Source organism: Coffea arabica, chromosome 7e (assembly GCF_036785885.1).
Source record: "Coffea arabica cultivar ET-39 chromosome 7e, Coffea Arabica ET-39 HiFi, whole genome shotgun sequence".
In the NCBI taxonomy this organism is placed as follows: Eukaryota; Viridiplantae; Streptophyta; class Magnoliopsida; order Gentianales; family Rubiaceae; genus Coffea; species Coffea arabica.
In genome coordinates this window covers 8,958,299-8,969,313 of record NC_092323.1, presented here as the reverse complement: position 1 = coordinate 8,969,313, position 11,015 = coordinate 8,958,299, and the positions used below count along the sequence as shown (strand labels likewise).

The 11,015-nt window shown below is 35.6% G+C and overlaps 1 protein-coding gene across 2 annotated transcripts; it reads left to right on the top strand.

Moving 5' to 3' along the window:
• The first annotated feature begins 494 nt into the window (after positions 1-494).
• Positions 495-4,416, top strand: LOC140011057 (aldehyde dehydrogenase family 3 member F1-like). Of its 2 annotated transcripts, XM_072059063.1 has the most exons (10): positions 495-1,054; positions 1,366-1,434; positions 1,998-2,094; positions 2,368-2,574; positions 2,818-2,939; positions 3,175-3,279; positions 3,380-3,552; positions 3,645-3,735; positions 3,831-3,980; positions 4,084-4,416. In XM_072059063.1, the coding sequence occupies exons 1-10, from the start codon at positions 857-859 to the stop codon at positions 4,336-4,338; spliced, it is 1,467 nt and encodes a 488-aa protein (XP_071915164.1). In that variant the 5' UTR covers positions 495-856; the 3' UTR covers positions 4,339-4,416. The 2 variants fall into 2 exon arrangements, with proteins under 2 accessions (XP_071915164.1, XP_071915165.1); XM_072059064.1 differs by lacking the exons at positions 495-1,054; positions 1,366-1,434 and adding an exon at positions 1,716-1,844 and having other exon boundaries at positions 1,931-2,094.
• Positions 4,417-11,015: the final 6,599 nt, after the last annotated feature.

Sequence of the window (11,015 nt, the reverse complement as noted above, 5' to 3'; positions counted from 1 at the left end):
AAATTTATTTCAAGGAAAATTACAGTTTGCGGCAACAATTTCGCTATATCTTGCTAGTTACTAGATAGAGTACTTTAACAAGTGAGAGGGAAAAAGAAAAAAGAAAAGAAAAATGGGAAAAAAAGTAACCTATGACATTTTTTTTTTTGTAATAAAACAAGGATCCTGGATTCATGATAGATTGATAAAGCAGCAAATTTTTTTTGTTAAAATACTTACGAGTTGTTGTCTGTTTCCTAACTTTCTAATATTAAAAAAATCGAAATTGCAGAAGGAGATCTGATTATGTCGTCGTCACCAACGTTGGCGAACATGCTGTGCATTTTCCGTGATTAGGCATTAAAACTTCAACAGTCCTTTCGGAGGACCAGACCTGGCTGGCTGTCAAACGACGTCCCACTCTGGACCCCGACGCTTTAAAAGTCCTAGCTGTGCGGAAATGGAAACGAGCACAGCAGCAGTATTTGTGTACGACGATTTCACATCACTAAGCTGCAGCCCTCTCTTGTCTTCCTGAATAAAATACTACTAGTGCAAATCACGTAAGCAGACCCAAGCACTCCCCCGCACCCCCACCCCTCCTCCTCCTCCTCAACAAAAACACCAAAGAAAACACAAAATAGGAAATTAATAGCAAAATAAAATGGAAACGTGAAGGTGGGTTTGATAAACCGCCAGAACAAAATACTATGTTAGAAAGTAGTATTAGTACCTGAATACTGATTAATAGTAGTAATAGATACTGAGAGCTGGTAGAGATATGGAATATATATGTATATATAAATTGAGAGCAGATATTCTGATATTATCATAAGAGGGTGGTGTCAGAGTCTTGATTGTCATTCTCAGCGTAACTATGGAGGAATCGCCCGGATTGGCCCGAAACTTAGCAGAGTTGAGGCAAACTTTCCGGAGTGGAAAAACCAGAGGCCTCGAATGGAGAAAGGCCCAGCTCAGAGCTATTCTCAAACTCCTTGATGAGAACGAAGACAGCATTTTTGATGCGCTTCAACAAGATCTGGGCAAGCATCCCGTTGAAGCTTATCGCGATGAAGTAAGATTTTTTCTTTTTTAATAATTGCATAATTATTCTGGTTATTGGTATCACGGTAGAATATCAGGCATCCAGCATAGTACTGTTTGGTTTCTTAACATATCCATTGTGATCATCCCTATTCATTTAGCTAAGAGCCAGTTTTGATAGGGCCAACAGATAGTTAATGCTGGGTTGGAGTTTTATGATTTGTCTACTGTACCATTTGGGACACCTCCAAAGTAAATTCTAAGTGTTACTATAACTGTTTGATGATGCCATGCTTTTATTTTATTTTCCCCTCTTTTTTATTTTTTTGCCTTCCCTAACAGGTTGGTGTTCTGAAGAAATCAGCCACCTACGCTTTGGCCTCTGTTGAGAAATGGATGGCTCCCAAGAAGGTGTGTCGCTAGTGTGCATCACTTTAGCTGCTTAAATGTAGTGCTATTCGATGCATATTTTTACAAACAAGTAAAATTGGCCAATCTGGTTCAAGATTCGAAAGTAGAGAGCTATTTAAATTGGTAAGCTAGTAGCTGAACTGGAATTCAATTTGAGAGTATATGTTTCTTGATCATAATTTTTCTTTCTGATACATGTATTGCTCACTATCAACTTTAACATAGTGGTCGCATGCATGTTCTATAAACTTTTTTTCACATACCAGTGTTGCCAAGAAACGAAAAAGAAGTGCACAAATGAGTTTCGTCTTAGATAGGTTTAGATACAAATTGAACTTGGTTGAGGAAGTACGTTCTATAAGTGCTGGCTGAAGTCTGGTTATTGAAGCATAGACAAGAATGATTTTTTGGTAAGCACTTTGGGTAACTTGAAATTTTTTTGGCTGCTAGATTTAGGTTAACGGTCACTTACGGTTTTTTTATTCTGTGATCAAAGTAAAACCAAGGGGGGATGGACTATTCATCTCGATTTCTTGCAGCTGCTAACAACTCCGTTTAAACAGGGCCAAATACCATTGCTCTTTTTCCCAGCAAGAGCAGAAGTATTACCTGAGCCACTTGGCCTAGTATTGATCCTTGCTTCTTGGAATTTTCCTATCTGTAAGTTCAATTAGATATTGTTGTAATCCAATGTGATTTTGATAGTCGTCAAGGAACTAGTAATTGCTGATGTGTATGTTCAAATAGAAGCATGCTAATAAGATCTTGACCTCCTTTCTCCATCAAACCTCCTACGATAAGTGTAGTGGTTTATTGTGAGTTACAGGTTCTTTTGAGTTTCTGGTGAGCCTTATTTTTACTAGAGGCAGGGAGAAGCATCTCAAATAAGTTGATACATGTCCTTTAGGCTAATTTATTTCTTTCTTTGTGCAGCACTGGCTTTGGACCCAGTGATTGGGGCAATATCTGCAGGAAACACAGTGGTCTTGAAACCTTCAGAGCTATCGCCTGCATCCTCTTCTTTTCTTGCTAATACAGTCCCCCGTTACTTGGACTCAGCAGCACTAAAAGTCATTGAAGGTGGACATGATGCAGCTGAACAACTACTGCAGCAGAAGTGGGACAAGATATTCTTTACTGGTAATTCTTATTTAGGTCACCTACTGTTTAATCCTTTTCTCCCTGGGAATGTATCGTGTTCTTGCTGTTGATAACTGAGTGAAATTACCTAGCCAGTTTACACTTTTGGTACAAAAAATGAGCTTTATAAGTGAATTGTCTTTGCAACCAGGAGAAGATTACCTTCTTCCACCATCCCAACACATATCATTAAGGAATGATGGACAGAATCTTATCATTTTCTGTTTGATCATACCTTGTCAGGGAGTTCACGAGTAGGACGCATAATCATGGCCGCAGCTGCAAATCACTTAACACCTGTAACTCTGGAGCTTGGGGGAAAATGTCCAACCATCCTCGATTCTCTCTCCATTTCAGATTTAGAGGTTTCCTATAGTATTTAAAAGCACTAAAAGAATGTTAAAATGCAGAACATGAGATGTATATTTCTTGTCTTAGACTAAAGCAGGTTCATGAGCTTAAATGAGAAGTCAGAAAACAACTGTTTTTCTTGTCTTAGACTACAAGAATGTGTTATTGCATTACCCCATTTGCAGACGAATACATAAACGATGTATGCGTTTACTATTCTTATTCTAATTTGTTCCATGTGGCTCCAAGGTGGCCATTAAGAGAATAGTTGGTGGCAAGTGGGGACTGTGCAGTGGACAGGCATGCATAGGGATTGATTATGTTCTCGTGGAAGAGAAATTTGCTTCAATTCTGGTAATGATGGCATGCTCCTAAAGAGTGAGGCTCGTCCTCCATTTGGATCTAATGGTTTTGAAATAGATATCTACCATGATTTCTTGGTTTGATTTCTCAGGTTGAGTTGTTGAAGAAGTGCATCAAAGCTTTTTTTGGTGACAGTATGCCAAACTTGAAGAATCTTTGTAGGATTGTCAGCAAAAGCCACTTTGATAGAGTTAGCAATCTTCTTGGGGACCCCAGAGTTGCAGCATCCATTGTTCACGGTGGTTCATGGGACGAACAAAATTTGTAAGTGCTGTGTCAATCTGTGTATTGTGCAAGCTGATCTTTATGGATGCGTGCTACTTATTGCCTTCAAACTTTTGACTGATGTTGCACAGGATGATTGAACCAACCATCTTGTTGGATCCTCCTCTTGATGCTGATATAATGTCTGAAGAGATATTTGGTCCTCTGCTGCCAATCATCACAGTAAGAGAAAAAGTATTCATAATGAAGGCCTCAAATGAAGCTGTTAATCTACAAGAAAAGAAGTTTGATATAATATCTTCTCTCTCGTGTTACAGTTGAATAAAATTGAGGAAAGCATTGAGTTTATAAACTTGAGACCAAAACCGCTTGCCATCCATGCTTTCACAAAGAATGAAAGATTCAAAAAAAAGCTTTTATCTGAAACATCATCCGGAAGCATAACCTTCAATGATGCAATCGTCCAGGTACTTCTATTCAAACTTCGTTGTAAGCTCTCAGCCGTAGTTGATGCAAAAGCATACATGTTCAAACCATCATTCTTTTTCCTTTCCAACAAAAAAATTGCAGTTTGTGGCCGATTCATTACCATTTGGAGGTGTTGGTGAGAGTGGTATTGGAAGGTATCACGGCAAGTACTCTTTCGATACCTTCAGCCATGAAAAAGCAGTTCTGCAGAGGAGCTTTTACCTTGACTTGGAACCAAGGTATCCTCCATGGAATGATTTTAAGCTGGATTTCATCAAATTGGCTTATAAATTTGATTACCTGGGGTTATTACTGCTGTTGTCGGGATTGAGAAGGATATTCAAGCGATCAAACTAGAAGAGAAAGATCAAATGAGACAGTAAGAGCGGTTGCACTGCTCTTCTGGCAACCGATAAAATTATAGTTAAAGCAAAACCATTGATAGGATTAATTGCTGCAAATTCTGTCAAATTATGCAGAACTCATCGACTTCTAAACAACCATAAAACCATACAACCGTACTACCAGAAATGTTATGCTGCTGCTTCAGTCAGGAAACCATGTTCTACTTGTATCAGGACGCATTTCCAGCTCAGTAATACCATCTGAGTGATTCTTGTATAATGCATATTCAAATGCTTCGTTTGTCAATACTTTCAAAGTTTCTACTTTTACGGATTAAACATTCCATGTTAGAAGGAAAACTTCTGTCTTTGCCCTTCTCCCTAAAACAGTTTTAAAAGCGATTTTCTTCTGGTGCGTGCAACTAGACAATTGTTCTGAATAATACTAGAAGTATTTACTGTCCGTGGAGGGTGGCTTATTTTGGACCGGCCCAAAACCAGTAAATTTATTGGACAGCGCACATTCGTTTGGGTCCACTGATTGCCCACGCGTTATGACGCCAGAATGTCCTTCCGGCCTTTTACAAACAGATAAATAAAATTCTAGAAAGTGCGAATGGACCAATTCTAAAGCCTAAAGCCTATGGGAACGGCCCTCCTCCTCCTCCTCCAACATCATCAATCTCTTCTTCGTCCCGCATCCTCATTCTCGTACGTAACCTCTTCAGGCATAACAACCTCCGACGTCAGTAATCCTCGTATCATCTATCTCCTGCCGCCGCACCAAAATGTTCTGCGACAGCAATCCATGAAAAATCTGACCGTAATAACGGCTGCCACCACCCAGCTCCAACCGAGATTATTTTGTGCAATCAATAGTGGAAATAGTAAGAACTCTGGCATCCAGGATACCATGGCTGATAATTCTCAATCAGTTAGCGGTACATCGACGATTTTGAACGGTGAAAAAGAAGAGGAGAAGAAGGAATTGGAGAAGTCAACACCCCGATATATTCCTCCGCCGCCGGAGAAGCCGTTGCCGGATGACTGTTGTGGAAGCGGATGTGTTAGGTGCGTGTGGGACATCTACTACGAAGAGCTGGAGGCCTACAACAAGCTTTACAAAACCAGTCCTGATTCCCCCAATGCTTCTTCCGAACAGAGCTGATGTTTTGAATTATCGCTGATTCTGTATGCTTCTGGGGCTTTTTTCTTCTTCTTCTTTTTTTCCCCTCCACTGATTGGTGAAGAATTGACGAGCAAATATTTGATTTTTTTTTATATATTAAAAAAAGAGAGTTTGCTTTTCATTTCCATTTTTCTTTGGTGATCTCCGAGAGAATTAGTACACGTGGAAAGCGGAAACGTCAAAAGTTAAAAGACGGTCGATTGAAAAATTTCTTCAGCTTGTTGTATTGTATTGAAAAGGCTGGATAGTGTCATCAACTTCTAATTGTATTTGTACCATCCAATTTGTTGGACGGTAAAATCTAGCGTAGAGCCTAGATACTTCATACATAGATTTAATATGATTGTGGTGTCACAATTGACTGACTAAATATCATCGTTTTTCTTTTCTAGAGATTAAAAAATCGATTCCCCCATTCACCTCGAATATTTTATATTGCTAACCTCTTTAGTGAATCGAGCTACAAATCTTTTTATTTGCTGTAGCTTTATGACCGTGGCGATTATTTTGGGATTAAAGTCGATTGAGTAAACACATTTACTTCTTACCAAAAAAAAAAAAAACACATTTACTCACATTTGGTGTGTCTAAGTTCCGGAATTGGAACTACATGTGTTTTTGGGATCTATTGTAATTATGCATAATAGATGTATTAAGTTTCGAATTTGGGACTATCAACTTTGAAATCTAACGTAATTGTGTAACTTTATTGTATCTGTCTATAATGCAATTTTTGTCATTATATAGATTTAATGGAAGTATCATATTTTATATATAAAAAAACTTTAGAATTTAAGGATTCAATAGTACAATTTATAGTAAAATGGTCATTTCAAATTTGTTTACACCCTATTCCCAACTTGTTTACATCTAACCAAAACTTCTTTACACTCTATTCTAATTTATTTACACCTAAAAACTTTTAAGTGATTGAAATGAGACCGGTGAGGCCCCATCCCCTAAGTTCATCATATTAAGACGAAAACACATACGTACATAGTTTCTTAAAACACAGTTAACTTTTTTTAATTATTAAAAAAAAAAGTTCTCCGACTTTCTTTGATTAGCCATACCCCTCAAGCTAGCAATTAACTTTTCTTACTTGCTCAGAAGTAAAATAAAATAAGAAAAACAAATAAAGAAACAAAATGGTGGCATAAAACAAGACTTGAGAGCTGAGCCTAAAAAATTTTTAATAACAAATTTAGAACATAGGATTGAAGTGAGAGAAAAGATTAAAGAGTATCGAATGGGAACTCTTAGCTAGTTTGGAAGATCAGATTTGATAAGAAAAGAAAGGAAATGAGAACAAAAAACTTTCTTTCTGTTGAGAGATAGAAAAGAAAGGGAACTAGATGATTTTGCATGGATGGTCTACTGCTATTATATTTGACAAAATTTTCCGAAGTATGGCCGGAAAGCAGAGGAAAGTTGAGAAAGCCTAACAAAAATTTTCAAAATGTTCATTTTATCCTCTTAAACGTGTATTGAACAAATTTTCATTGACATATATATTCCAAATCATTTTATTTTTTATCTAAACTCTCAAACAACATTTGTTTGGATTAACTGTTTTTTGAGGTATTTTTTGAAAAAAATTATTATAGCAATATATATGAAAAATATTTACTATAAATATTTTTTTGAAATATTTAATATATTATATAAATAAAATATTTTTAAAATTATTTTTATTTATATATTATTGTAACATTATTATATTTAAAAAATTTTTGAAAAAATAATCAATCCAAACAGAAACATTTCTCTTCTTTTCTTTCCTATTCTAAACTCCCAAACTAGCTATAAAGTTATTTTATTTTATTTTTTCTGAAACGATAGGAATGGGAAAAATCCACTTTTCATCCTCAAATTTTATGACAAAGACACATTTGGTCCCCAAACTTTTCGTCAGAACACATTGAATACATAAATTAACGATTTTTTGCCACATCTAGTCAAAAAACGGAAATTGTTTCAATTTGGACGGTGAAGTCCACGTGGCCATTAACAAATATCCAAATATTAGGAAAATCAACACAAGTCAGACACAAAATGTTGACTAAAGTCCATTCTCTGTCTCTATCCCGCTTGACTCTCTCTCTAACCCACCCACTGCTTTTCTTCTCCAAAATTTTTCCTTTCCCACTGAGTTAATGAAGTGAAAAGCTGCTTGAAATTAGCAGAGTTAATGGAGTGATTCAACAAAGTTTTTCCAATCCAATAGAATTAATGGAGAGATCCACCATATCAAGCAACAAAACTTCATCCTCAATGCGTACTTGTCAGCAAAATGAGGTCACGAAACCCAGAATCGTAGATTTCGTCAAATAGCAGTACTCGTGTGTGTGGATGTGGATTAAGACCCAAATTGACAACTTCTTAGCGGGATGATAATCCTGGAAGAAGATCCTATGGTTGTCCAAGATGGCCGGTAAGCGTAGTGTAATTTTTTGTAAGTAAAGTGTAAAAATGCCCTTATTGTAACAATATAGGTGTATTTGCAGAGGCCAGATAGGTGCAAATATTTCGAATGGCTTGATGAACCAATTTGTGCAAGAGGAAGGAGCATAATACCAGGTTTGCTAAAAATGATAAATAAGATGGAGGAAACAATTGAAAATGACCAAATAAGGAAACAAATTATGATTTGTATTATTTTGATGTTGGTTATACTGCTTATGATATCTGTTGCTGGGAAAAATAGGGGACATGCAAGAGAAGGAAAATTGGTACTAAGCTTGGAATTAATTATCGAAGGGAAGGCTGATGACTGTGATTCGTTCCTTTCATGGGGCAGAATTTTGACTGAATTTGTAAACGTAGAAATAGCATGCTTTGGGATCTTGTAAATGATGATAATGCTATTTGCAGTTGTAGTCTGATTTAGAATGTTTATATGTACTACTATCTCTACTTCTGGTTTTGAATGGCTGTTGCATTGTGTGTTGTACAAAATTTGGTAATGAAATTGTTTTGTTTTAGCAGAAAGATATTGCCTTGGACGAAATAAGAGTAACACATCAAAAAGATGACTAGCACTATGCGAGATAAACTGTTTGTATGTAACAATGACAAGCTAATCTGAAATTTATGTGACGTATTCACAAGCCAATATACACAAATTGATATCATTTCCATTTAGTAAGAACTTAAAATAATGTCAAAATGGACAACTTGTTCAAAGAACATAAACGTTCTCAACAAAATGATCAGCACCATAATGAAAGTATCTTGTTCAAAAAGACAAGTCTTATTAAAAAAGACAAGTCTTGTTCAAAAGTATCAGCAAAAAACTAAGACTAAGTGCCTGTTTGATAACATAAAAAAGTGCTGAAACTGAATTCATTCAGACATTCAGATGTTGTGGGTGTTTGATAAATAAAAATTCACATGCTGAACTTATTAAGTGGTGCTGAATTTGTATGTATTTTTTTTCAGCACAAGAATGGTAACTGAATGCTTAATTTGATAAGAATCAAGAGATTTACTTCAACTACTTTATCTTATCTACCAAATATGTCCATGTTTATTAATTACATTCAAAATCCTTATCTAATTAAACAACCTAATATTTCCTATTCAAAATCCTTATCTAATTAAACAAAATAACCTGATATTCTCTATTCAAAAATTGTTTTTAACAATAGTATTTTTTTTGCAATAATTTTCATCCACAAACATTTATATTTTGATATATATATTTTTTGTGCAGATAAATATTATTTATGTGATGCAGCTTATCCACACACACGTGGCTTTATGACAAGATATCGAAATATTAGATATTGGTTGTCTGATTTTCGAAATGCTTTTCGTCCAAGATCAAAAGAAGAACGCTTTAACCAAGCACATGCAAGATTGAGAAATGTAATTGAATGTGCTTTTGGAGTATTAAAAACTCGTTTTCCCATTCTCAAAACGATAAAATCATACCCTTTTCCCACACAAAGAAACATTGTCATTGTATGCATTGCTCTTCACAATCATTGTCATTTTCATACCTAACAATTTTAAGTTAATTAAATCATAAGTTCTATTTCCTTTTTGGATTAAAAGATAGAAGGGCAAAATTGTACAATTTAGCTTATTAAGCATTAAGTTATGAATATTTATCAAACAGTATAAATAGATTCAGCATTAAGATTCAGACATTCATATATCTCTTTTCAGTGCTTAAAATTCAGCAAATTAATTATTTCAATATTCAGAATTCAGAATTCAGAATTCAGATTCAGTGTTATCAAACGGAGCCTAAGACTATTACATAAAAAGCATCAGCAAAAGCAAAAGATTGCCATCAAGTTTTTGGTTTATGGCAATTTCTTTTTTCCCTTCAGCCTAGACGAAGCAGCAACACTTTGTTTGGTAGCAACCACGTCCATAAATTCAGTATTAATCGTGAGAGGCATCTTATCCTTGTCATTTCTTAGGTGTAATGGTTGATTATAGTTCACTTGAGATCTTTTTAAACCAAAAACTTCATACAAATTAGGTGAAGATGGGACAGGCTCTTTGACACCAACATCAACAACTATTTCTGTTAGTCTAGCTGCATCCCCCTTTTTCTGCTTCTTTCTTTTCTACAAAAACAATAACATAAACATACAGTAAGTTAAAGAAATCATGTTCATTAAGAAAAAGTGAGACCATACAATACTTACAGGCACTGGAGCTGCCTTATCAACTGAATTCTTGTCAAAAATTTGATGAGTAAATGTAACTAGCTTTTCAGCTTCAATTTCAGCTTCAGCTTCAGCTTCAGTATCATTGCAGCTTACAGAGATGTCTTCAACATTTGCAGTGGTATTCTGAGGAATTTGGAAGGCTTCATGGATAGCTTCAGTTACACACTGTTCATCCTTGCTAAGCTTGCAAGATCTCACATTGTAACTTCTTTGCAGACAATATTTGCATCTTATCACCATCAACTCTGCTCATTTTTTTTTCTATTTTTTCTTTGCTTGTTCTACCTCATCCGCACTCCGCCTCCTTTGTTTCTTTGGTTTTCTAGATGGTTTACTGTACAGAGGTGATTTTGGACCTTTGAGATCAATGTTCTCCCAATTTATTTCCCCACTTATTGGACACACACAGCCTTCATAGCACTTCAAATATTTCTCCTCTGTATACCAATTGGATATATACAACATTGGATCTTTTTTTGCTATCCATAGTATAGAAATAGCATAGGAACAAGGAATTCCTGTCAGCTCCCATCTCCTACATGAACATGTATGGTCTTTGATATTTACTGCATACTGATTACCATATGGACATGAAACCTCATACAAGTCATCATTGGATTTGAAAGGAAAACACTGGGTGACATTTTCCATCATTTTTTCTATTCTCTCAATAATCCTAAAACAGTACATATAGTTTTTTCACCTCTGTTGAGCCAAGTCCCTATTTTGCTGCATTCTTTGCATCATATACAACCTTAACAATTCTAACATTTCAATGATTGGTGTCTCCCTTGCATCTAATATTTTGCTATT